The sequence below is a fragment of the Primulina tabacum genome, chromosome 1 (assembly GCF_025594145.1).
Source record: "Primulina tabacum isolate GXHZ01 chromosome 1, ASM2559414v2, whole genome shotgun sequence".
NCBI lineage: Eukaryota > Viridiplantae > Streptophyta > Magnoliopsida > Lamiales > Gesneriaceae > Primulina > Primulina tabacum.
The window spans coordinates 58,409,136-58,433,400 of record NC_134550.1 but is presented as its reverse complement, the minus strand read 5'-3'; the positions used below and the strand labels follow the sequence as shown (position 1 = coordinate 58,433,400).

Genomic DNA, 24,265 nt, shown 5'->3' with positions numbered 1-24,265 from the left:
ATAGATCATTCATGGCTGTATATATTGTATCCTCGTTTAAACATCTGATTATGTATTACTCTTATCCAAGCGGGATAGAAATTATCTAGTAGAAAAAATGTCATCTTGTTGTTTTCGGCTACTGATAAGTGAAAAAAAGAAGAGTAAGTATATTAAGAAATTGATTTTTATTGTATAAAAAATTTATGCATTCAAGATGACGATTTGAATGTTAACGGATGTAATTACATTCTCATATGTAATTATATCATTAGTCATAAATTCAACACTAGCCTTATGGTAATACATTAAGGTCATATTCAATGAACCAAATACATGTGAGGTACACATATTTTTTAGTAACTTAACGTCCATTTATACGTGGTCTGTTGGATTTGACCTTAGGGTATCATGGTCAAATATTCCACCCTAGCACATCTCTTCCAAAATTTATTAGAGATTTTTATCCAAATCTTTAGTCATACACTACCGAAGGGTTTGGTGTGTTTCTATATCCTACAACATTTACAGAAGGATTTGGAGTGAGGGATTCTCGTAAATGATTCATTGTCAATGCCAAAATTTTCCAATCCCCTAGCACAGAGCAAGCTAACTGACTGTATCGTACTAGACCAAAGACTGAACATTAACATCGAAAGAGGAAAGAGTGTACAGGTGAAGTCTTTGAAGCCATCTCCTGGCCTTCAGAGTCCTTTCTACTTCAGTCGAATCTGAAAGGAGCCGATTAAAGTCCACAATACTTGAAAGGCATGCTAATTATTAATTAATAATTGTTCGATTTGATTCAAGTATCTAAAAATTTGAAGTTTGCTAGGCTGGTTTGTGATTTTTTGGGAAAAACGAATACAGTTTGTGCACTAGTAAATGCACTATCCAGAAACATGGGGCATCGATCATGTCCACAGCTTGGAAATGCTTCTTGTTTTTATACCTTTAAATGATTTTCCAATCTCTCCCTCTTATAATTAAAGGAGAACATGCATTTTTCATAGAAACACGTTAAATAAAATAATGAACAGAAATAGCAATATAACATTCTAGTATAGTTTCCAACAAACTTTCAAGGGTTCCAAGTAAATTTTGGTACTTTTAATGTGTTTCTTTGATAACAAAACGTGTTGTATGCATTAGTATTTAGTTGCCACACAAGCATGAGAAGAGCCAAAGCACGACTTTTGTGCAAAATATATCTGCATAATAATCAATCTGTAACAGATGAACAGTACAGAAGTCCAAGTTTATTGGCACTATTACATCAGATCTCCAAAAAGGAAAACAATATCATATCATTGTGTTTACCTAAACGTTCATTTGCAAACTTATGGGTTAATATGATATATATATGCATAGAGTTTTTTAAACTTGATAATACTTGCGATGAAAGCACGGTGGCATTCTCAAGCGGTTGCTGCTTCAGTGACCTGTTTTGCCTCGAGCATTTTCTCGTATTCTTCAATAGATTTAAAGAGTTCGGAGAAGTTCCCCTTCCCAAATCCTCCACACCCACCTTTCTGGTATACTTTTCCTCCGTCGTCTTCGAGCATGCACCCGATTCTTTGAATTATCTCAATAAATATTGTTGGCCTGTGCTATGTATACAAAGTTAGACAAGTCTTTTTAAATACTCTTCGATGTAGGATCTAGCATTTTGCTTTCCGTTCCCACACAGATATTCTAAATGGGAAAATAAAAAGTACTCCAATCTTTTTATTGCAGAGAAAGATAAAAAATCAAGTAAAAGCTAAAAACGACGAAAACAGAACCTCAAAAGAAAATTCATAGATAACGATAAAAATTCAGTCAGGAATCAGGACCATGGGAACACTTAGTGTGAGTGAAAATGTCCTATATTTTCTCAAGCAATGGGAAAATGTCTCCGAGTCAAATAATGCCTTATCCCCTTAATGTCACAGGTGCTTGCATCTTTCATGGCATTTATCAAAAAAGGGCAACATTGATAGTCTCCCTGAATTTTACAGCAGCATAAACATTTGGTTCAATGAATTCAGTGCAAATGCAATGGCCAATGGGACCCACAGTGACAATTGAATGAGCTTACTGTAGAAAAAAAGAACCTTTGGGATAAGCTAATATATTGTGCAAAAAAAAAAAAAAAAACAGGATAGTGCTATTTATATATTAGCTGATATTTGCAGAAAGTTCATATCTGCAGAAAGTTCAATCATTTACGCTCCAAAGTGAGAAGCAGAACAAACAATCCAAGTTAATCATGCCTTGTGGTTTTACCAATAAGAAGAAAAGAGACGCCAAGTGAGACGAGAAAATATCACCAAAAAAACAAATTAGCACACATCATTTAACATTGCTAGTTCTACTATCAACTTTATTTCTTTTTATTAGTTAAAACACTTTAAAATGAATTCATAGGCATAGAAAGGCTTCCACAAGCAGCTTTCTCAGGTTGACATGTCTATTTCCTGTTAGATGAAGCTATGTAATGTGTAAATATCATCAAAATATAGAGATGTGAGGAGAGCATGAAAAGGAATCAATAAAGCTCCTCATGAAAGTTTTGGGGTTCACAAATGACTAAGATCATGCGAATTCCCTGCTAGTTGCACAACACAGTTGGAGGGTGGGAAATCAAATCAACTACCGTGAGAGTCAACTATCAATTCTGGTCCACTAGAAGTAAAAGCGCAAGCAGGAGACTACAGTTCACATTAGCTCTAACCAAGCTTAGGTACCCTTTGGGTACCCTCGGGCAACAAGAATAAAGTGGTGGATCGAAGCAGTGGTCTTGCATAGCATTGAGCCAAGTCACTGGCTTGTAACAAATTTTAGAGAGGATCGTATGCAAAGAAAAAGTGTTGCCTTTTATCCATTCTTTAATCACATCGTCATATTGAGGTAACTGAGGAATACATCTCAATCTCTTTATAATTTTCCATGCACATGTGGACTCTGAATACCCCAAAGTTCATTGTCCAAAATCAATTCCAATATTGATTCTTCAGGATTAATCATAATATATCATCAAACACAATGCAGGAAACTAAGTCTGATTTACAGCAGTCATAGAGAGTGAACAATAACCACAACAATCATAACACAAACATATACCTGTCACCAATAGGCTTGGTGAATATCTGAAGCAAAGTCCCTTGGTCATCCCTGTCCACCAAGATCTCCAACTCCTCGCACTCCTTAATATGTTCATCGGTAAGCACGTCTCCAGCCCTGCTTTTCAAATTCTTATAATAAGTAGGAGGTGGCCCGGGCATGAACTCAAATCCCCCTACCCAACTTCTCTTCCTCATCTCCCTCAAAGTCCTAAAAATATCCTCACTCACCAACGCCAAATGCTGCACCCCTGCCCCTTCGTTGTGCTCCAAATAAGTCTGTATCTGGCTCTTTCTTTTCGTCCCAAAAACCGGTTCGTTCAATGGGAATAACACATTCTCATTGTTGTTCGCCAGAACCACAGAATTCAAACCGCTCTCCGTTGTACCAATATCCTCAGCTGTGAATTCAGCAAATTCGTGGAACCCAGTGAACTTTTTGAAGTAGTCCACGACAGGGCCTAATTCGGGCACATTTCCTACCGCATGATCAAGCCTCCTGATCCCATAATCCAGTTCTTGATAAGATTCGGAGTGTTCCACCGGCTCAAACCCGGGTAAAAAGGAAATCTTATTATTAATTGCCGAATCGCCACCATCATAGCTGACGAAACGAAGAACCACATCACCATACAAATGAACCTCAGCAATGGCTGTTTTATTGTCTGACAGAAACACTGGTGGTGAGACGGGTCTGGCACCGCGGGATACGGAAGCAGAGAAGGCAGAGAAGGCTGATTCGACTTCGATGGCGAGAGCTCGCACCGCGAAACCATGAGATGAGGAAAATGAACAGTGATTGGAGAAAGAAAACGTAGGAATAGAGGCCGATACAGCAGAAGCAATAGAGGGTGAATAAGGGGCGGTGAATAGGAAGTTAAGGTCGCCAGAACGAAGAAGATAAGAGGCGTGAACAGAGTTTCCCGTGGACAGGTCCGATTTGGCAGATAACGGCATGCCGAGACCCCATGAAAAACGCCTAGAGGTGTTGGTAGCGTCTCCGCACCAAAATTCGACGTGGTGGAAGCTTTTGACGGGGAAATGGTCGGATTTCGGGTTGCTGCGTTGGAAATTCTTGAATCCCACGAGCTTAAACGCCGTGGAGTCGGTGGCGGAGGAGGAATACTTGCCCATTTGTTCGGTTTGATTTAATGTGTACTGAGTGGAGTTGGTTTGAGAATGGAAGATTGTGGGCAAGGAGAACGAGGACGAAAACGGTGCGAGCATCGTCTGTTTTATAGCGAGAAGGATTTGGCGCAGTCTTCTAAATTGCAATATATTCTTTATTGAATTTAATATTTAATTAAAATATATTTATACTTTATGCAATTACGATATTATTTATTTAGGGGTATCAAAATCGTACTTAACCAACCAATTCAACCTTTAAATTATAATTAAAGAAAATTGTTATTTATGATTTTATGTGTGATATTTAAATCATAATATACATGTAAAAAATATCAATATAAATAATATTAAAAATAGATGATTGGTTTAGGCATGGATTATATGGATATACATTGCACGTACTGATCTAACTTTTGTCTCATAGTCAACAAGGAAGCATCAATCAATATATTCGTGATTAGTAATCATCACGAAAGAACGTTCTATCACGGATTTATATTTACGGGAGATTTCAATTAAATTAAATTTATTATGAAAAGTATTATTTTAATATAAAAAATAATTTTTTTCCATATTCATATTTGTGTTAAACAAAATTATGTTAAATACAAATGAAATCAATAATTTTAATTTAAATAAAAAGTAAAAAAATATATATTTTCAGATAGAGAAAAGCAAATAGAAATATGATAAAACGTGATTTTAGATTCCTATAAATTCATTATTTCTTGCATTTTAAAACCCCACAAGACATATTCTCCGTTTGACCCAATCTAAACCGAGTAAAATATATTGAATAAAATCATCCGACGAAGAGAATTCAAGTTACAAACATTCACTTCTTTTATTTTATTTTGGAATTATGCAATCAATTATATAATTTTATCTCGAATATTTAAAAAAAATTATGTCACACGTATTTATTTTTTTTACAATAATATCTCTATGTATACATATAGAACAGAGTTTTTGTCATATTAGGAAAATATTTGACAATATAGTATAAAAAATTATTTATTAGCATTAATACATTCACCTACTACATTAAATATTTGAAAACAAATATGAAGTCTTTTTTACTTTTTTTCTAAAATTAAAATTTGAATTGATATTCTTTGAAAATATAAACTGCAATTAAATGTATGAGTTGATTATATCGTTTCATTTAATTTCTATTATGATTTTAAATTTTGTATTACTTTTATATATTTAATTATCAATCATCTTTGTCATATTAAATAAATATATAAATTTTTTATATAATATTACGTTTTAAAATAATTTCGTCGTAAATTTTGGTGTATTGATCGTCCGTAAATTGCTAGTATTATTATTATATATTTTAATATAAATATTTTTTAACACATCCTCGGAAGTAATAAATTTTTTAATCAAAATATATTAATCTAATAAAAATTTGACTTTTTGAAAAATATTAATTTATTTTTTTATTTTTGATAAAAAAAAATAATATATTAATTTTTATTATTTTATTATTTTTATTAATAACAATTTCACTTAACCAAAATAAAAAAGTAAATCTAACTATATAAGATTTTTATTCTCATTTGAGCGTTATTTGAAATGAATTTTTTTGTTAATATTTAAAATTTAAATATACTGATATAATCAATAAATTTAAATAATTTTTCAAACATTGATATCTAATCATTAATTACATAAAATAAAATTTTGTTCATTGCACGAGTGAAATACTAATATAATAAAAAATTCAGATTTTTTTCCCTATAAATATTGAACTATACCTAAATATATAATAACTCAAGTACTTAATGGATTACCTTGTCGACCAGTCAATATTATAATAAATAGTTGGTCGATTTTTGCATCGTAGCCCGATATACACTCACCCCTCTCATTGAGAATTTGCCTTATAGGCCACCAAAGATGAATATAGGAGACCGGAGGGAAACTTAATCAGCAAAAATAATTTTGTTTTTCACCTTTTTTTGTATGCAAATAGAACATAGGATCGAGTAGATTTACGATTAAAATATCCAAAAAAATGCATACATTTGTTTTTTTGGTGCATACCAACTTCAATTTGCGCCAATACTTCATTCATTTTCATATCATCCTAAATATTAATATATGGTATGAGTTTTTCTAGTTCGGTTTACCAGACTAGTATGATTTGTAAGTCACTATGCAGTTTGAAGATTTATCCAATACACATGTAGCAGTTGTGAGTTTAATCGTCATAAAATAAAATAAAATTATATGTCGATAACATTATATCTTTTGAGTTTCAAACTTTCGAATATATATCTTTTTGAAAATGTAATTAAGAAGTTAGTCGATTACTTTTTAGATTTTTTTTAAAAAAAACAATCTCTCTTATTTATTCAAAATGTTATTCAAAATAAAATTGATTAATGCGAAAGCTGCGAAGATAATTAATATGAAGAGTTGATATTATCATTTAAAAAAAAAATCTCTCTTATTTATTCAAAACCATGATATTATAGAAATTAAAATAATAATTATAAAAATAATAATATTATTAAATAAATTACTATCATTTGTACATATAAAATGATGATTGAATGATGATGATAATATCAATAATTAAAATATTAAAGTAGTAATTTAACAATCACGTAATAATAATATACAAATATATGATAAAATAAAATAAATTTTAAATAATAATTATTAGAATATTTCGTAAAATGATAGTTATTTTAATAGATAAAATATTAATGATAATAAAATTAAGCTTAATAATTTTATTAGTTTTAAGACAATGATGATTTTATAATAATTAATAGAATATCAATACTTATAATTTTTATTATTTTTTAATAATAATAATAAACATTTGTTAGTAGCTAATGTTTTAAATTTTATCTAATAAATTATTTGATAATTAAAATAATTTCATTTCATTTTTCTTATAAAAATAACTAAAATGGTATTCTTATTACATTTCAAAATTGATTTTATTTCTATTTTATTTCATTCTAGTGTATCAGTATGGCCGAAAGGTTTGGGTCTTATGGCCGCAAACTTGAAAGTGTCAACGCAATCAACCCATGATAGATAACGTTTTTTGGATTTTAAAAAAATGTTTCAAATTTAGTGGATATTTCATGTTTGAATCCCCTCGAAAATTATGGAAGATAATCGATCAAACAATTCGCAATAGCCTAGAGACTGATGCTTGCAAGAAAGTTAAATCCTATGATAGTTCCATAAGGAATTTTGACTGATTGCATGTAGAAATTAACCAGCATATTCAAAGAATCTCGATCCATGAGCAAATTCTCAATGATGCTTGTAAGAACGAAAAATCATGTATATGATGTCACCATAAAATAAGATTGACCTGATACATATAAAAAAAAAAACACCAAGGATATTATAAAAGAATCTTATATTAATAACTAAATTCTTATGGAAGTGTCTAACGACTCAATTTTGTGAGACGGATCTTCTATTCGACCCGACCTATGAAAAATGTTATTATTTTATGTCAGAAATATTATTTTTCATAACGGGTATGGATCGAATCGACACATCTCACATGAGACCTACCGATTATTTTTATGTTAAATATTTTTTTTATTGTATGTATAGACTAAGTTGATTCATTTTATTGAAAAAAATTTGTGAGACTGTCTCAGAAGAAAACTACAAAAAATATATATGTCATCCATTTTAAAATAAAAGATATACACGATATCAAGATATGGTTTAAAATATAAAATTTTTAGCCGCAAAATGTTGCTCTTAGTCACAAATAATTAATTATCATAATGTAATGTAATGAGCCCTTTAATTCGTAAGCATCTATTGCATAAATGCCTATTTAATTTTTATTGGTCAATATCGAAAGGCGAGACGATCGTAGCCCATATATATATATATATATATATATATATATATATATATATATAACCAAGAATATGTATATATTCTATAGAATCTTAAAATACCCTACGTACTTTTTAATTATGACTCAAGGGAGGGGCTAGCTGTGGGCATACATGCATGCATCTAAATTCCATACTTAGGGTGGACTTAGCCTAACCTGAATAGAGTTGGAGCAAATATTCTTTTATATGGTGCTATATTTTTTATTTTAAAAAATAAAATTAAAATAAATCAAAATTTTGACGATAATACTCGATTTTACAATTGATATCGAAAACTTATAACCCCAACAATATAAGAGTAAGTCTATCGTGAGACGGTCTCACGAATCTTTATATGTGAGACGAGTCAACCCTACATATATTCACAATAAAAAGTAATACACTTAGCAAAAAAAGTAATACTTTTTTTCATTGATGACCCAAATAAGATATGCATATCATAAAATACGACCTGTGAGACTGTCTCACACAAGTTTTTGCCACAATTATAATTACAAGTTTACAAATTCAATATAATTACAAGTTTACAATATCAATATATGCGTGCTGGCTGTATTATAATTATATATAAATATATATAAAGTATTTTTTTATTTAATATAGTACCATATAATTTTTTTTCTCTTATATATAATCTCCTCATTAATCACAATCACCCACCACATTAGTAGTAACCAAGGCAGGTTATTCTACTGCCAAATCCTAACAAATTTTGAATTTAATTTATTAGTATTTTCGTGTGTTCTTGAATGTGTAGGTCGCTATGCTCACTCCTAATGAGATATCGAGGTCCCTTACAAAAAAAATTTTTTTTAGAAAAAACCTACAATTAAGAAATAACAAAGTTTGTAAAATAAATAAGAGAGGATTCTCATTATTCAAGGGAGGATGATTTTATGGTTAAACTTTTTAGCTCTCGATTAATATCTTTGAATTATTTTCTAACTTGAGCGTCGGAGTATCTACGCCAGGCAAACCCTGGCGCCTCTGACGTTTGTTTGTGACGCATGTGATAACCCACAAATATTTCTCTCCACCAGCTACTTGGACACATTTACGAACCAGCAGAATAATTCGAATAATCACAATTTTTGGTTAAATCATTTTTTGTGTTAAAAATATTAATTTTCATTGCATATATGAATCAGGTCAACGCGTCTCACGAATATAGATCTATGAGACCGTATCACGTAAGACTTACTTTTTTAAAAATATTCTTGAGAAATAGAATTTGCATTTCAAGAAAATCATATATGGATTTGGAGAAAAAAAAAACATAATGTCTTTCGAAAAATAAATCGAAAACATGAATGTCTTATTTAATTTTTTTGTGGATTTGATACCAAAAGAAAAAAATAATACTCTCCATGTAGTACTCCTACCGCTACAATTTTAATTATTCTTTCTCTATAGCCACATTAATACAGAAACACACACACACACATATACATTCTCTGATATCCAATATATATAATTCTAATATGTTTAAAAAATTATCGCCTGGTGTATAGTTAATTGAAATGGAAAATTCTCAAAAAACTAGGATCAGGCAATACAGAAAATCTTCTCTTCCCCGGTTACGATGGACCTCCGAGCTTCACGATCATTTCGTTCAAGCAGTTCATAATCTTGGAGGCAAATACAGTAAGGTTTCCATTTTTTAATTAGTTTTTCTTCCTGGAATTATGCAACTTAGGATAAAAATATACTCAAGCTAATATCATTATTAAGATAATTAAGGCAACAAGAAGAAATCAAGGATATTTAACATGAGTTAATTTTCTTTATATATATATATATAGAAGCTACGCCAAAGCGGATCATGCAAGTTATGGCGGTGAAAGGGTTGAAGGTTTCTCACATCAAAAGTCATCTGCAGGTATGTATTAAGTTTATTTTTTTTAAAAAAAAAATTTGAATAAATCGCACGCAAAAATACGAAATAATTAATTAATTGATGTTTGTTACATGAATAAACGCGAAAGTATGTGAGATTAGCGAAATTTTACTACATCCATTCTCGAAATAAAAGCTACAAGTATATGTTAATCTAGCATAGACGATGAACTTAGATACACAGCAGTACAACTTCAGATACAGAAATTTATGTATTTGAGAGCCACAATTTATATATACTAATTACGATTTTTGGCACGCTATATATATTAAATTATAAATTTATGTGAAATATTTTTTTCCCTGTAAAATATAATAATATTGGTATAATTTTTTGTTTATCTAGATTTTTTGTTTTAGGTTTTTTAGGTATAAATTAATCAGTAAAAATATGGTTAGATTAGTGATTTCACTTCTGGTCATATCAATCTATCAATGCAGTTTTTATGACCTTCTCTTGCTTAATACATCGAAAGGGTTATACCTAATGATAAGTTGCGAAAAATTTAATAATAAATAATCTCTCGACCAACATATACATACACAAACTAAGAATATATATAAAGTTCTCATTTAAATTTTTTGATAACATTAATAGCCTCGTGTTCTCGTCGAGTCCGGCATTGATCTTAGACGAACCAAAATTCTTAAATATAATCGGAATTTTTTCGTGGAAACTAGGTTAATTAGGTTTGCTTAACCTAAGTGTGTTGGAAAAATAAAAGGTTAGAAATCCTATGTTGTTTCTCATTAAATATGGTTAATCTCTTCACTATATTCTTAACAAGCCTGTTAATTATTTTTGTTATCAACAATTACAATGAAAGAGAGATTGAAATTCTGAGTCACTAATATTTTGCTCGGTGAGAAGGAATGATATTAAAACATGGGCAAAAACTTGTGTGAGACGGTCTCATGAATTGTATTTTATGAAACAGATCTCTTATTTGGGTCATCCATGGAAAAATATTATTTTTTTATTGTGAATATCGATAGAATTGACCCGTCTCACAGATAAAGATTCGTGAGACCGTCTCACAAGAGACATGCTCTAAAACATTTGAAATAGGATAAGTTATAGGCATCACACACAACTAATGTGTGTGGGATTTTTCTATTATTGATCAAATTTCATTATTTGAATCTTATGGTCAGATGTATAGGAGCATGAAGGAGCCGACAAATTTCTCTATAAATAACTATCGAGAATATAAATCAATTTGCAACAACTGGTTCGCGCAAAGGTAAAAAAAAATATTGTTATTCGCTAAGTTTAATTACCACATCATCTTCTCACAACTAGCTCAAATCAATCGAGCCAGCTCGAATCTAACCCCTTTTCTTGTCCAATCGGTCTAGCCATTCGGTACATCCCGTTCCCTCTACTCGGTCGAGCTGGCTCGAATCTATATATATTAATTTTTATATTTTATTTTTTTGTGTACGAGCCATTAGACATGTTTGCAATATTGGAGTGAAAGAGGTAGCAACACATGATCACACAAGTCATTCTAAAGCACCACTTACTCGCCAAGGAAAGAGTACAACTGACCAAAACAGAGAACATATATTTTTTCACAACATTAACCATGAGGTAATTAATCTCCTTTGTTATATTTACCTACATCTACACTCACAATTATAATTATATGTATCGTCACACAAATCAATTTTATGAGATAGATCATCGAACTAGTTCAACTTGTGAAAAATATTATTTTTTATGTCAGAGTATTATATTTCATGTATCGAATCGAAACGTCTCAAGGAAATAAATCCATCCGTGAGAGTACTATACAATTTATGTTCGATTTCGATTTGAGTAAATAAAGTTATTACTGTAGCCTATGTCAAATAAATTATTATCGAAATTTAAATTTATTTATTTTTTTAAAAAAGAGATAATTTTGTTTTTTTATAATTTTGGAAGATAAATTGAACTTCGTTCTTAGTAAAAAAAAACCAAACCTAACAAGGCAAAATAAAACTTGGGCGCAGGACACTCAAGGCGCCGCACGTGGAATTCTGAGGGTAAATGTGGAAACACAAGCGATTGGCAGCAACCAAGTATCTGAATCTAGCAAGCACAGTGCTATTAATCTAGACCTAACTTTGTGATTTTTCACCGCCTTTTTTAATATATTGTACTTGTAAATTTTGTTCACCCCAAGAAACTCTCCCTCATGGTTCAGACTTGTATTTCGAACAATTAAAAATGAGGAATTTATGATTTTAGAGTCATTATGATCATGGATGACAACGGGTTGAGTCCTAGTGGATCAGTTAAAATTGTTAAAGACAAATATCCGACTTGACACGTTAAAACTTAAACACAGAGATGACCTGATTTATACTCGAAATTTAGTGGGATCCGTTCTGTCAAAAAAATTTGTGAAAAAATGAGTTGTGTATCTATTTGAAATACATAAATAATTCAAATTAATTGTGTAACTAATGAAATCTACGTCACGAATAGAATTTCATAATAAAATTATTGTTCGGTTACTTTTGACATGACATAAATCTCATTGTAAGAGTTAACGGATGCGATACAATTAATGTTAAATTAGTTCTAATATTTTATTTAGTTTTTATCGAACAAATCCTCTTTTAATTATCTTTTCTCAAAAAAAAATAGATATATGCGGATTCAACTCTACTCACCATTATATCCCTTTTACTTAGAGAACATAAATTTAAGTTTGACGACTTTTGTATTTGTGGATTCGACTCTACTAATCATTATATTCATTTTATTTAGAGAATAGAAGTTTAAGTTTTACGACTCAACTATTGCACGGCAAATACTCTGATATCTTTACACGTTAAATGATACCAGTCTTGCCGAATATTTTCCGATGTATGACATTGGAAAACTATACTTTTGAATTCGAAATATCAATAAATAAGGAATGATAATAATTTAATGATTACCAAACAAGACACAAAAACGATCACCCCAGCTCCCTCGTTACGTTGTACTTTTCTACGCAGCGCATGAGGTAAGAGATACAGATATATATGTATTTATAGCTCAGCTTCGGCTTCCGCTTCAGCTTCAGCTTCAGCTTCAAGATCGGTCAAACCCCAGGTTTATCTCTTTTCTTTCTCCATATTTTGGAAAATCTTTTGGCCAAATTTCATACCAGTTTTACTCTTTTTAAATCTGTGGTTTTAATTTTCCCTCTGTTATTTTTGGGTCATCGGAACTTAAGGGGGTTTATGAAAAATGATTGGTCAGTCGTCAGTAAATCTATCTAGGGATAGAAGTTTCAGGCGAGAGAAGCTTGGACCAAATGCATTAGCTTTGATGAAGCAACTCTGTTTCACTTTATTTGCTATTGGGGTTTTGGTTTTCACTGTAATTGCTGTATCTTACACGCCCAATAACCAGTTGTTTCACCCTTTCTCAAAGATCACAAATTTCTTCACACCCACCAAGGATGCCATTCTTAACTCAGACGATGCTCTTGTGGGGAATGATGTGGGTTTCTTGGCCAAATACGGGTCAGATTCCGGAGGTGAAATCGATTCTGTGGTTCCTGATTGTGGAGGAAAAGCCGATGAGCCCATTGATTGTGGCGATCCCAATTTGTTTATCTTATTAATGAGGTCTGCAATGGAGAATCTTAAAGACTTCAATTCTACCGGTTTGGGAAGCCAGTGAAAGGGAATAATGATAGTACTTGTCATATGGCGTGGAGGTATACGCTTAAGGAAGCAAATGCCACCGCATTTTACAACGATTATCGGAGTTTTGAGCTTATAAGATTAGAGAATTGCACGTTTAGCTTGGTGGGCATTGGGGATTATCGTTCGGGTGAGAATGCTAGAAAGAAGATGAGCAAATGGGTGGAGGCTAATCCTATTGTGCTGCCGGAGGCTGGGGAAATTGTGAATGATACTTTTTAAGAGATGGGATCAAAGGATTCATTTAGCCATGGCAAGTATTTGGTTTATTCAGGTGGCAAGGATAGGTGCAAGAGCATGGATCAGTATTTATGGAGTTTCTTGTGTATGCTAGGGGAGGCACAGTATTTGAATCGAACCTTAGTTATGAACCTTAGCATATGTGTCTAAGATGTATACGTCATCTGGTCAAGATGAGGAAGGCAAAGATTTCAGATTTTACTTTGATTTTGAGCACTTGTTGGATTCGGCATCCGTGGTTGACCAGGCTGAGTTCTGGTCAGACTGGAACATGTTGCAACAAAAAGATGGATTAACGCTTCATTTTGTGGAGAATCATTCCAAGGTTACACCTATGAAGCTAGCGCGAGTGAAGGATACTTTAATAATGAGAAAGTTTGGAAATGTACGATCGAGTAATAATTGGTTCCAAGTTTGTGAGGGTGAAGCCTCTTCTGTCATTGAAAGACCATGGAGTGTGATTTGGAAGTCAAGACCCTTGTTGGATGTGGCTTCGGCTATTGGAGCAAGAATGAAATGGGATTATGATGCTGTTCATGTCGAGCGAGGGGCGAAAGTGAAAAACAAGGAGTTATGGCCGAATCTTGATAAAGATACTTCGCCGGTATCTCTTCTTGCAACTTTGAAAAACAAGATTGAAGATGGAAGGGAACTTTACATTTCAACAGATGAAAGGAAAAAGTCGTTCTTTGATCCTTTGAAGAGTAGATATTCGACACATTTTCTTGATGAACATAAAGATCTCTGGGATGTCAATAGCGACTGGTATGCCGAGATGTTGAAGCTCAACCATGGAAAGCCTGTTGAATTTGATGATTTCATGAAGATTTCTGTTGAATCTGAGGTACTTTCGAGGGGAAAAAGGCATATCGAGACATTCAATGATCTTACCATAGACTGCAAGAATGGTATCAATACGTGTAACTAATCCGTACACACAAAAAGTTTAGATATTGTTTCATGTACTGGTTTACTGCACACTGAATATTTGCTGTCAAATTCACTTCTTTGATTTTAAGACAAAGAACACTTTGTTTGCTGCATCTATCTTGGGAGAATAATCTTTAACAGCTCAGACATAAGTATACAAGAGTAAATGGAAAAATGGTAGCTTACAGGAAAACGCACACTTTGATATACAAAGGACAACACCTTTGAGCTGCTATGTAAATCCAGAGGGGGACTTTGGAGGATTTGAAAAGGACAGGGGTCTGTTTACGCAAAACTGTCTGTAGGATGTGTTCCGTTCTGTTTATTTATTTATTTTTTTTAAAGGGGTGGTTTTTGGCTTTAGAAGTCATGTGGTAAAATAAATTTCTGATTTGGTGATGTCAAAATCAAGTAAATTGAAATCCATTTAACTAGAACTGGGTGGAAAGACTCGTATATATTTAATCATTGAATGATTCATAATTACTTTTACCTTATTGGTGTCTTGTTGAAAATGGTGAATAAATTAAATAAGGTGATAAAAAAATTCTAGGAAAGAAGTATTGGAAAATGAAACCAAACATATTTTCTTCCTAGGGAAGAAAATAACCTCCCGAAAAGCAATCCGATTATAACCACTACCTTTCTTCAAGTCAATTTCTTTAATCACTCAACATCTATTTAGTCGATTTCCTTTGATCTAAATTTCTGAACCGGCTGGTTCATTACATTTTCTAAGGTACTGATATTAGTGCTTGATTTTTATTTTGCAACCCTATCGTGCCATGTTTGTGATATCCAGAAACTAAAGGACGGAAGAATTTAACACAAATGAACAGCACAAGAATCAAAACGATGAATCTGTACTTGGACAAACAAGCAACCTACACAGAGCCATCTAAAGAGCATAGATTCAAGAAAATGTGAATGATACAAATTAATTAAGCGATCTCAATGTGAATGGATACTTGCATTTACACAAAAATAATTGAAATGAACAATTCAGTTTTCCCAGATTGACACCTTTCAAAACTGTATTCAAGCAGTAAAATATACAAAATAGTAAAGCTTCTGTTTTTTGACATGGCTTCTCATCTTTTAGACGGTATCCAACTTCCATGAACAGGCTTCAGTGATGATCAGACCAATATCAAATCTTTTTAGAGATGCCATGGTAATCAAGAAGAAACTTGAATAATATATCGGACCCAAGAAAACCAGTCATGGTTGAACAGGAGATGGCAAAAACTTTATGCCTCTAGAAATGAGATCTGACTGCCACAAGTCATGCTTGAAAGTTTGTGATACACGGCACATTTGCATATACATAGATTTCGTCACAGATAATAATAATCTAGACTAGGTGGTTAGAACTCCATCTTCCCGGCTTTCCACAGGTAACGTGTGCACAATTTTGTGGGAGAAATAGAGAAGTTAGTACCTTTCCTGCATCTTCGTTTGTTTGTAACAAATCAACCTCTGACAGAAAATTTGTTATTGAAAGGGGACATCAGTGCATTTCATCCTATGAACGACAAACTACTTTCAGTGTTTGCTTGTCTTCTTCTTTGACTGGTTAAAATCAGTAGCTTCGGCTTGGTATCAATGGATCATAATCATAAGCATCACCAGCCTTGATGAAACGTCCCTTTTCTCTTCTTCTTACATCAGCTCTTGCCTTGCGAGATGCATATCTTACTTTCTTCTCAAATCTGCTATGCCATCCAAGTAACAAATTGATACAGGAGAAAGTTAATAAAAACTTCATTCTTGGACATGGGAAGTAAGGAGTCACAAGGTACTAAAGGTCAAACTTCATTGCAAAAAACAAGAACACGGAATTGTATGGGACCAAAAGTGTAGAACCCGTAAATTAGACTACGTATAAGCCATGCATAATTCTAGTATTTTAAATTAAAATGATTTTATTGCACGAGTATTTAAATGTTTTTCCTTAAAGTTAATTATTTTATGCAGTAGTTTAAATTTTTATTTTTTCAGTTAATTCAGTAAGGCCGGACTGGAGTTGGAGTTTTGAGATAGAATTTAAGATTTAAGAAATCATTCCCAGAGTTTATTTTAACTAGCTAATAAGTTGATTTAAGTTAAAAGGAGGTTTAATGAATTATTTAAGTTACTTGAGGTAAGTAGGAAATAAGTTCATTTAGGTTCCATAATTTTTGGTGTTAATTCCTTAAATTATTTAAAGGATAGGTAAGGCTCTTAAGGTTTAAAAATTTACTAACTAAACAATATTTCCCTTCATTTTTATTTCAAATTTTCGGCCACCCCATAGTGAGACCATAATCCTTTGCCAACTCACCTTTGACCCTTTCCTTGTCATCCCTTAGCATGATAATCTTTTCAATTATTAATCACCCTTAATTAATTAATATTAGATCAACATCCTAGCCTTGTATAACATGTAGGATTCGGTCATATGATCCCTCCAACAATCATTTGATATCAATCAAATTCAAAATTCAAAAGAGAGGAGACTTGGTCTTGCCATCCCACTTATATTGCAACCCCTTCCCCTCACTATCCTAACCACCATTTCCCCTCCCCCATCACCGAAACTGAGAGCATTTCAGAGTAGAAAAACGTGAGCCTCATAGCTAATAACAAGAGGGAAAAATCGAGTAGCAAGCAAGAAAGAAAAACGCTCCGTCTCCTCCGCGCCGCGTCGTTGCGTTTCGTTCGTTTTCTTTTTCAAAACGAAACCAGGCATGTTTATATTTTTATTGACTCTTCAATCAAGTCGTATTATGATTTTTAAACATTACATGATCATGGTTTGATAGCCAAAACCGAAATTTTATCAAGCTCATTTCGAAAACTTATGTACAAAATTTTTCGGTTTCTCGTATGCCTTCATGGTTTGGTATGTTTTTGATGGTTCAGGATATGGCTCGATTTCCAGGGCTCAAGGCTGCTTTTAAACATGAACTAGGGTGTGTCAGGGAGGTGCTGGTCCATCGGTTGTAGTCCCTTCGCCGCAAGCAAGACGAAATGGACAGCAACTCCCATAGTGCAGATTTTTGCATGATTCGATTCTTGTTTCCTTGCCTAAGGTGTGGTTTCTGATCTTGGCTGCCCTAGGGGCTGTAGCCATGGTTAGAATCCCTCCTTGACATGTCTAAGACGTGACCAAGTCGCCTTTTTGAGGCTTGGTCCATGGTTGCATCGGTTTTTAAATCAAAGCACAAGAACAGCCCCTTCCCCCTTCGGCCTTCTCATTTTACAGCAAGTGTAACATTCGGTTTTGTGGAATGATGTGGATCTTGGTTGGCCTATGGCCCTTAGCCACGGTTCATACCATACCTCTGGATGTCTAGATCGTGCCATGGTCAATCAAATGGCCACTGGAACGAGACGAGACAGCAAACGAAGCAAAACCCCACACGCATGCAAGGGTGCTCTCGGGTCGGACTTTCGGTTGGTTTCGGGTGTGGTGCGAATTGTGGCTGGCCTAGGGCCCTTAGCCATGGTTCAAATCATTCCTTAGGATGTTGGTAAGAGGTTTTGGTCGGTGGTTCAAGCCCCAATGGCCATTAGCCTCGCAAACGACGCAAGGAAACCAAAGCACAGCTGCTGTATTTTGTGGACAGCAACTTGCTGCTTCGGTTCAATGGCTCGTTTGAGTTCTTGGTTGGCTTTTAGCCTATGGCCTTGGACTGGACAGTGCCTCATCGAGTTAGGAAGGTCATGTTTTTGGCCGTTCGTGATTCGGATCATTTTAGAGGTCGTACGAGAAATTACGGTGCGATGTGCCAAATTGACTCTCGAAAGAGCGTTTCATGTTTTGGCCTCCATTCACCAAAATTTCGACTTGCATCACCTTTGGAGCATTATTTCATCATTTTAGGTGTATTTTAATCATGACTAAATGATGGTTCAGTGTTGGTTCGGGTTGGCACGGAGTCATGATTAAATACGAAGTCGTTGGGCGTAATTGTCTCGTTTTTGGATTCAATTACAAAGTTTGGTCAAGAAAATTCATTTGCATATTTTTCATGATAAATTTAGGTCGCAGCGAGCCTGGGAACGATCCAATCCACGTGGGAAAATAATACATGATATTTCATTATGCCAGTTAATTATATTACGAGCATAAAAATATAAAATATTCATTTTTGAGATTTATGCGATATTGCTTGTGGCCATTTCACTATCATGGGAGCATTGTATTATCCGGTCGCCAGTTACCGGTCAGTTCAGTTATGTACCACCCAGTATACTGTGGCATTAGTCTGATCAGACGTTCATTATTTCACCCGGTCGCCAGTTACCGGTCAGTTCAGTTCAGTGCAGGGGCCACTTGCGTAGACCATAATCTCACCAGAAAATTATTACATGTTATTTCATTACAGGGCTCCAAGGAGCAAACATTTCACTTATGATTTTCAGTCAGTTATGCACGTATTATAATTGCTCATGACAAGTTATTTCACGTTATTCCTCATGACATGATATTTTTACTCCCATGCAATTTTACTATATTATTTACTAGCTATTTACGATATATGCATAGCTGAGTCTTTAGACTCACTGGACTTGATTGTTGTAGGTACTGATGATGTCGGGGCCGAGGGCGGGGACCAATGAGCTAGCTTGGGTCGGCAGTAGTGGAACCCGAGGACCTCATTTACAGCACTTGCCATTTTTATGCTCAAACAGTTTATCAGTTGTTGGTTTACTTTAAACTTGTTATTTTGCGAACAATAATTTCTTCCGCTGCGATTTTTGAACATTAAACTTGATTTATAAGTAAAATTTTTCCGCAAATTTTCAAACATGAATTTTCGGGCCATTATAAAAAGCATAACTTCGTCCACATTGTGCAAGGAATAGAGATCCTTGGAAAGTATTCCGATTTATTATCTATCAAAAAGAACAAGATAAGACTAATGAAAATAATCGGTGGATTAAGATAACATTTTCTAAAAAATAGATGTGCTAAAAGTTCACCTTGCACATTTACTCCCCATATCCACAAACTCATGCAACTAAGAATCTTCTTGATGAACATTATGGACAACTATTTCATATACATCTTCTTTTCACGAAAATTATCAATCCAAGTTCCTAGAGAAATTAATTATATAACATTATAAACCTCGTTACACGCTGAATTGAGTAGCGAATTTTATAATTTATAAACAAGTCACGATGAGTCCACTGGTCACACAATGAAATTTAAAGGTGGCTACTACAGTTTAACAGGTGGTTCCCATGCATGTCACTTTTTATCCTTCATAACAATTAGTTTCTGAAGTTTCTGTTTAACACTCAACTTTGACACCATTATGTCATGTCTACATAATAGGTGTCGCTGGCGACTAGTATATATTTGATCCTCATTTGACAAAAAATATCAGACCAAGTTGCTAGAGAAATTCCTTACACAACAATTTGGAGGTGATAATTAAATGAATTCTTACTTTCTTGTCTTCTTCTTCTCCTTGTAACGCATGACAGCATCAATCCTGCTAGAGGAAGGCAGCGAACTTTCTGAAACCAGAGGGCACCATGGTGGTTCTCCCATGATTTGTGATGAGGAAGCTCCACAATCTTGATAATCTGTTGCACTGATCTCTCCGGCAAAACATACATTGGTTTCAGTCTTACAGCTTATCACTGAATCAATAGATGCTGCATTGCTACACGCTGTTAGTGTAACATTTACCCCTCCAACATATGATTCCTATTATGTATCAAGAAATATTAATTTTAGTAGCGAATGATATGATACCAAAATGTTATCAACGGAAGGGAAATTCTTCAAGGATCATAAAACAATAATTTAACGGGTGAAGATTGTCAACAAATCAGTTGCCAGCCACCATATCAAGATAAAAGAAGAAGCATTAGAAGTTTAATTTTCTGCAGACAAGAATAACCATTATTTTCTATTACTTAGCTGATGAATTGTTGGACATAATGTTCTCTGACTATGGATTTAGTGCTTAAATTAGGCATTAATTCACAATTGGCAGGCTATTCATAGATCTAAAATCCAAGCTTGGATTGCATTTTAATTGGTACGGGAAGGAATTTTGACGGTCTCCTCGTATCATCAAAAAAGAATCTTGGCCCTATTAAGCTTGGTCTATTGCATTTGGACAGCTTGGAACAGGAAAATATTTGACAATGAAGAACCTCAGATTGTCCACTAAGTTCATAAAATTATAACTCTTGCATATTGTTGAATGTATCTGATGTATCCTGATCCTGATTTTGTAGGGTGATAATTTGTTTGATTCATTGAAGTTTTTTTGGGTATTACTCACTGTATCAGTACTATTTTTTGTTTCTCACTTTATTTACTGATTAACAAAAAGTTTGCCTTTAAAAAATCACAGGGATTTAGGCAATACAATAACAAGAAAATGATATAACACTATTCTGATTTGTGGGATTACCTCAGCAGTGTAAGACATGGCCTTTGTCCCAAAAAGTTCCTCGTCATCAAAAAGCTGTTCTGGATCATTAAGAGTTACACCAAAGAGTTCTTCATAGTTCTCAATATTTATGTCGGCCTCGTCCACATTAAAATCATCGTAGAAACTATTGTCCTGAAATGCATCAGGTCCCTTTGTTTCAGGTAAGAAAACCTGCGGGTGAAAGGAAAAGTTTTTTCCAGTATTTCATGTGTGTAAACAATACCTTAACACCCTTTGTTTCTCAAAAATAATGACTTAGCCTATAGTAAATTTTATTTTATTGTGGCTTTCACCATCAAATACTTCCCCACTCTCCAGTTACCCCTCAACTAATTTGGCATGTGCTCAAGCTCCATGCTAATACAAGGAGTTTGATCTTGTGCCAGTAATATTAGCAGCTTAAAATCTTTCATTTTCAATGGACATTTGCGAGATTCGCAGACAAACAGAGATAACACAGAACTGAATATTCGATTTTAAGGATCCATATATCTACGATAGACAAATCTATATATAAGTTATATGGTTTTTTTTCAGACAAGTGCGATGTTAAGTTTCTTCTGATTGCATGCAGCACTCAAGTAAGGTAATGAGAACATGTAATTGTACGCATACCTTAATTCTTCTCGAATCTCGTATCTCACTCGTATGCATAAGGTCACAAAAGCAGATCAGAAAAACAGCAGTTAAAAATAAGAAACAATAATGAGGATTTAGTTACCTTTGGCAAAGCAGACTGAGAAACTCCAGGTGCCTGGACCATATTATGTGTCTTGGGGTCAAGAAAAGGTGATAGTGAATCCATTTGAGTTACTGATTTATCAAGATCCTCAGTATGCAGACAGCTATCCTCTGCCTCAAGGGATGCATCTCGAATGTTGTCCTTTTGCTGGGGACCTAAGAAATCCTTTGGCTTGTTATCAGTAATGCTCATATAACCCGTTTTCTTCTCGTTGGTTGAATCTAAAAGAAACCACCAAATTGCTGAAAGTTCTGTAGCTGAAGGGCAGCCAGAATAACAATTTACCGCTTGTATTCTATGCACATGACTAGTATTGGAGCCAACATGCTCCATCCAATCACAATTTTGGCAAAGAGATATATTTTCCTCAATACATCTAACAGAAGCCGGCTGAGAATTGCATCTTTCGCACACAAGTGTCCTTGAGTGACGTCTCGAGAGAGCATTAGCAGAATGAACATTTCGGTCACATGATAAACATAAACAAGCCGCATCAGACCGACAATATACAAACGATCTTTGTTCCCCACAGAAATCACAAAGATAACCCATATTCTGATAAATCAAAGTTTTTTTTTTTGCCTGTATCTGAGTATTCTAAACTCTCTTCCTTAAATTCACAGCTCACACTTTTAGTGGGCCAAAAATTATAAATTTCAGTACCTCTTCTTGGAAAAGAAACTGCACTAGAGGCACAAAGAAAATAACATTTACAAGATATCAGATTCCAACATCTATGAGAAAAAAATATTTTCTAAGTTATGACAAACTACTTTGAAACCAATGGTGCGATCATGCAAATAGTATGCAGAATATTATTGCCAAAGCCTGGAAGAACAAGACGGGTACAATCGCAAGACTTTTTATCAGTTTCAGAGGGAAGGGGTTACAAGGAGACTGTAGTTGCCCCTAACACTAAATCTTTTTCTGTAGAAATATGAGATTTTTCATTACTACACATCAATTTATAATGGATTTCACCCCACATATTTAACTGTTCTTTGCCATCACGTACCGCTATGAACAACAATATAAAAATCTCTCAGAGAGCCAAAAGAATAACAGGTAATCCATTCGGACAAAAAAGAGAAAGGAAAAGGCACTACAAAATTCATCATATATATATATTTTACAATAAAAATCCACCATATTTTGGGAATGAACAAACGGAGTAAAAAGAGAAATTTTCACGCAACCTAAACCGCGTTAAAGCAAAAGTATTACCTGACTTAGATTACGAGCTAACATGAAATGCTTTTGAAATTTGCCATTGATGCATGATTAAAAAAAAGAAAAGAAATCGTCTAAACTTAAAGGGTAAGAATTGCAGAAGAGGGATGAAAAAAGAAAGAAGAAAGAAATTGAACATAACCACAAGACGGAACTTTGGGTATTCAGCTCGAGATTCAACACAAAGCATATACAGCTCTGAGAAAACAAAATCCAACAATTCAAGAAAACGCAAAAATCACTAAACTGTACTTATCAGCTGAATTTATCCCAGATTTATTTCCCCGTATCTCATATAGACACGAGATAAATGAAATTTTATAAAACACAACACAAATCCCACAAAGAATCAGATATCTAAAAACGGGAAGAATCCTTTCAGAAAAAACCGGAAAGAATAAAGCTAACCCATTATCCAGAAAGAAATAAAAGTACCCGATTTAACAGCAACCGCTGCCAATACATAGAGGAATCATCATCATAACACAGAAGAAAAAATGCAGAGGACGCTTCCCATTAGGTACACACTCGCAGAACACTAACTAACTGAAAAAGATCGGAACTTTTTAGTAGATTTTCCATATTTTTTGGGGTTTGTGTTGGAATCCTTACAACTAATTATTATTATATCATAAAAAGTGCAGGGGAGAGAGGAAATGGGAGTGGGGATAAGAGGAGGAGGGGTGGGCATGTGGGGTCCTTGTCCCATCCTTTTCATCATCATGAAGAAATAAATAAGGGTCAGCAAATAAATTTGGAATTTAAATGTTAAAAACTTAGTTATTTTACTGTTAATTACGTTTTGAGTTTGGGTCACATAACTGAACACTGTAAAATAATTTAAACAAATAAAACAGCGGTGAAGGAAGATATATATAAAATGAAAAAAAATATTTTATGATATATAATTATGTAAACATATTGCAATTTGCATGCAAAATGTTAATGTTGAAAACTTTGATTTTTCTTTCACAAAAA

General features: G+C 33.6%; 3 protein-coding genes and 1 long non-coding RNA gene across 8 annotated transcripts; 2 read left to right on the top strand and 2 right to left on the bottom strand.

Moving 5' to 3' along the window:
- Positions 1 to 1,173: 1,173 nt before the first annotated feature.
- On the bottom strand, positions 1,174 to 4,336 carry LOC142554967 (4-hydroxyphenylpyruvate dioxygenase). Its single transcript, XM_075665586.1, has 2 exons — positions 3,085 to 4,336; positions 1,174 to 1,584 (listed from the first exon to the last, which is right to left on the bottom strand). Exons 1-2 carry the CDS (start codon positions 4,308 to 4,310, stop codon positions 1,398 to 1,400), a joined length of 1,413 nt encoding a protein of 470 aa, XP_075521701.1. The 5' UTR covers positions 4,311 to 4,336; the 3' UTR covers positions 1,174 to 1,397.
- Positions 4,337 to 9,635: 5,299 nt separating this feature from the next.
- On the top strand, positions 9,636 to 11,237 carry LOC142520421 (uncharacterized). Its single transcript, XR_012813924.1, has 3 exons — positions 9,636 to 9,757; positions 9,916 to 9,992; positions 11,165 to 11,237. It is a non-coding gene; the product is annotated as an uncharacterized LOC142520421 (long non-coding RNA).
- Positions 11,238 to 12,990: 1,753 nt separating this feature from the next.
- Positions 12,991 to 15,312, top strand: LOC142554960 (uncharacterized). The gene is made up of 2 exons (XM_075665572.1): positions 12,991 to 13,100; positions 13,425 to 15,312. The coding sequence occupies exon 2, from the start codon at positions 14,091 to 14,093 to the stop codon at positions 14,865 to 14,867; it is 777 nt and encodes a 258-aa protein (XP_075521687.1). The 5' UTR covers positions 12,991 to 13,100; positions 13,425 to 14,090; the 3' UTR covers positions 14,868 to 15,312.
- A 452-nt stretch (positions 15,313 to 15,764) lies between these two features.
- LOC142554931 (zinc finger protein CONSTANS-LIKE 9-like) lies at positions 15,765 to 23,957 on the bottom strand. 5 transcript variants are annotated; one of them, XM_075665541.1, is made up of 5 exons: positions 23,723 to 23,957; positions 22,037 to 22,738; positions 21,295 to 21,486; positions 20,314 to 20,576; positions 15,765 to 16,584 (listed from the first exon to the last, which is right to left on the bottom strand). In XM_075665541.1, the coding sequence occupies exons 2-5, from the start codon at positions 22,607 to 22,609 to the stop codon at positions 16,452 to 16,454; spliced, it is 1,161 nt and encodes a 386-aa protein (XP_075521656.1). In that variant the 5' UTR covers positions 22,610 to 22,738; positions 23,723 to 23,957; the 3' UTR covers positions 15,765 to 16,451. The 5 variants fall into 5 exon arrangements, with proteins under 5 accessions (XP_075521656.1, XP_075521662.1, XP_075521677.1 ...); XM_075665547.1 differs by having other exon boundaries at positions 22,037 to 22,743; positions 23,723 to 23,924; XM_075665562.1 differs by having other exon boundaries at positions 21,295 to 21,447; positions 22,037 to 23,926.
- Positions 23,958 to 24,265: the final 308 nt, after the last annotated feature.

What these genes read in the sequence shown, in the direction of transcription:
- LOC142554967 (XM_075665586.1), bottom strand. Translation starts at nt 4,310, where the DNA reads ATGCTCGCACCGTTTTCGTCCTCGTTCTCCTTGCCCACAATCTTCCAT. An exon ending in ACCAAGCCTATTGGTGACAG is followed by an intron (nt 1,585 to 3,084) that starts GTATATGTTTGT and finishes TACATAGCACAG; the next exon opens with GCCAACAATATTTATTGAGA.
- LOC142554960 (XM_075665572.1), top strand. Translation starts at nt 14,091, where the DNA reads ATGTATACGTCATCTGGTCAAGATGAGGAAGGCAAAGATTTCAGATTT.
- LOC142554931 (XM_075665541.1), bottom strand. Translation starts at nt 22,609, where the DNA reads ATGGGTTATCTTTGTGATTTCTGTGGGGAACAAAGATCGTTTGTATAT. An exon ending in CTCAGTCTGCTTTGCCAAAG is followed by an intron (nt 21,487 to 22,036) that starts GTAACTAAATCC and finishes TTTCACCCGCAG; the next exon opens with GTTTTCTTACCTGAAACAAA. An exon ending in CCATGTCTTACACTGCTGAG is followed by an intron (nt 20,577 to 21,294) that starts GTAATCCCACAA and finishes GATACATAATAG; the next exon opens with GAATCATATGTTGGAGGGGT.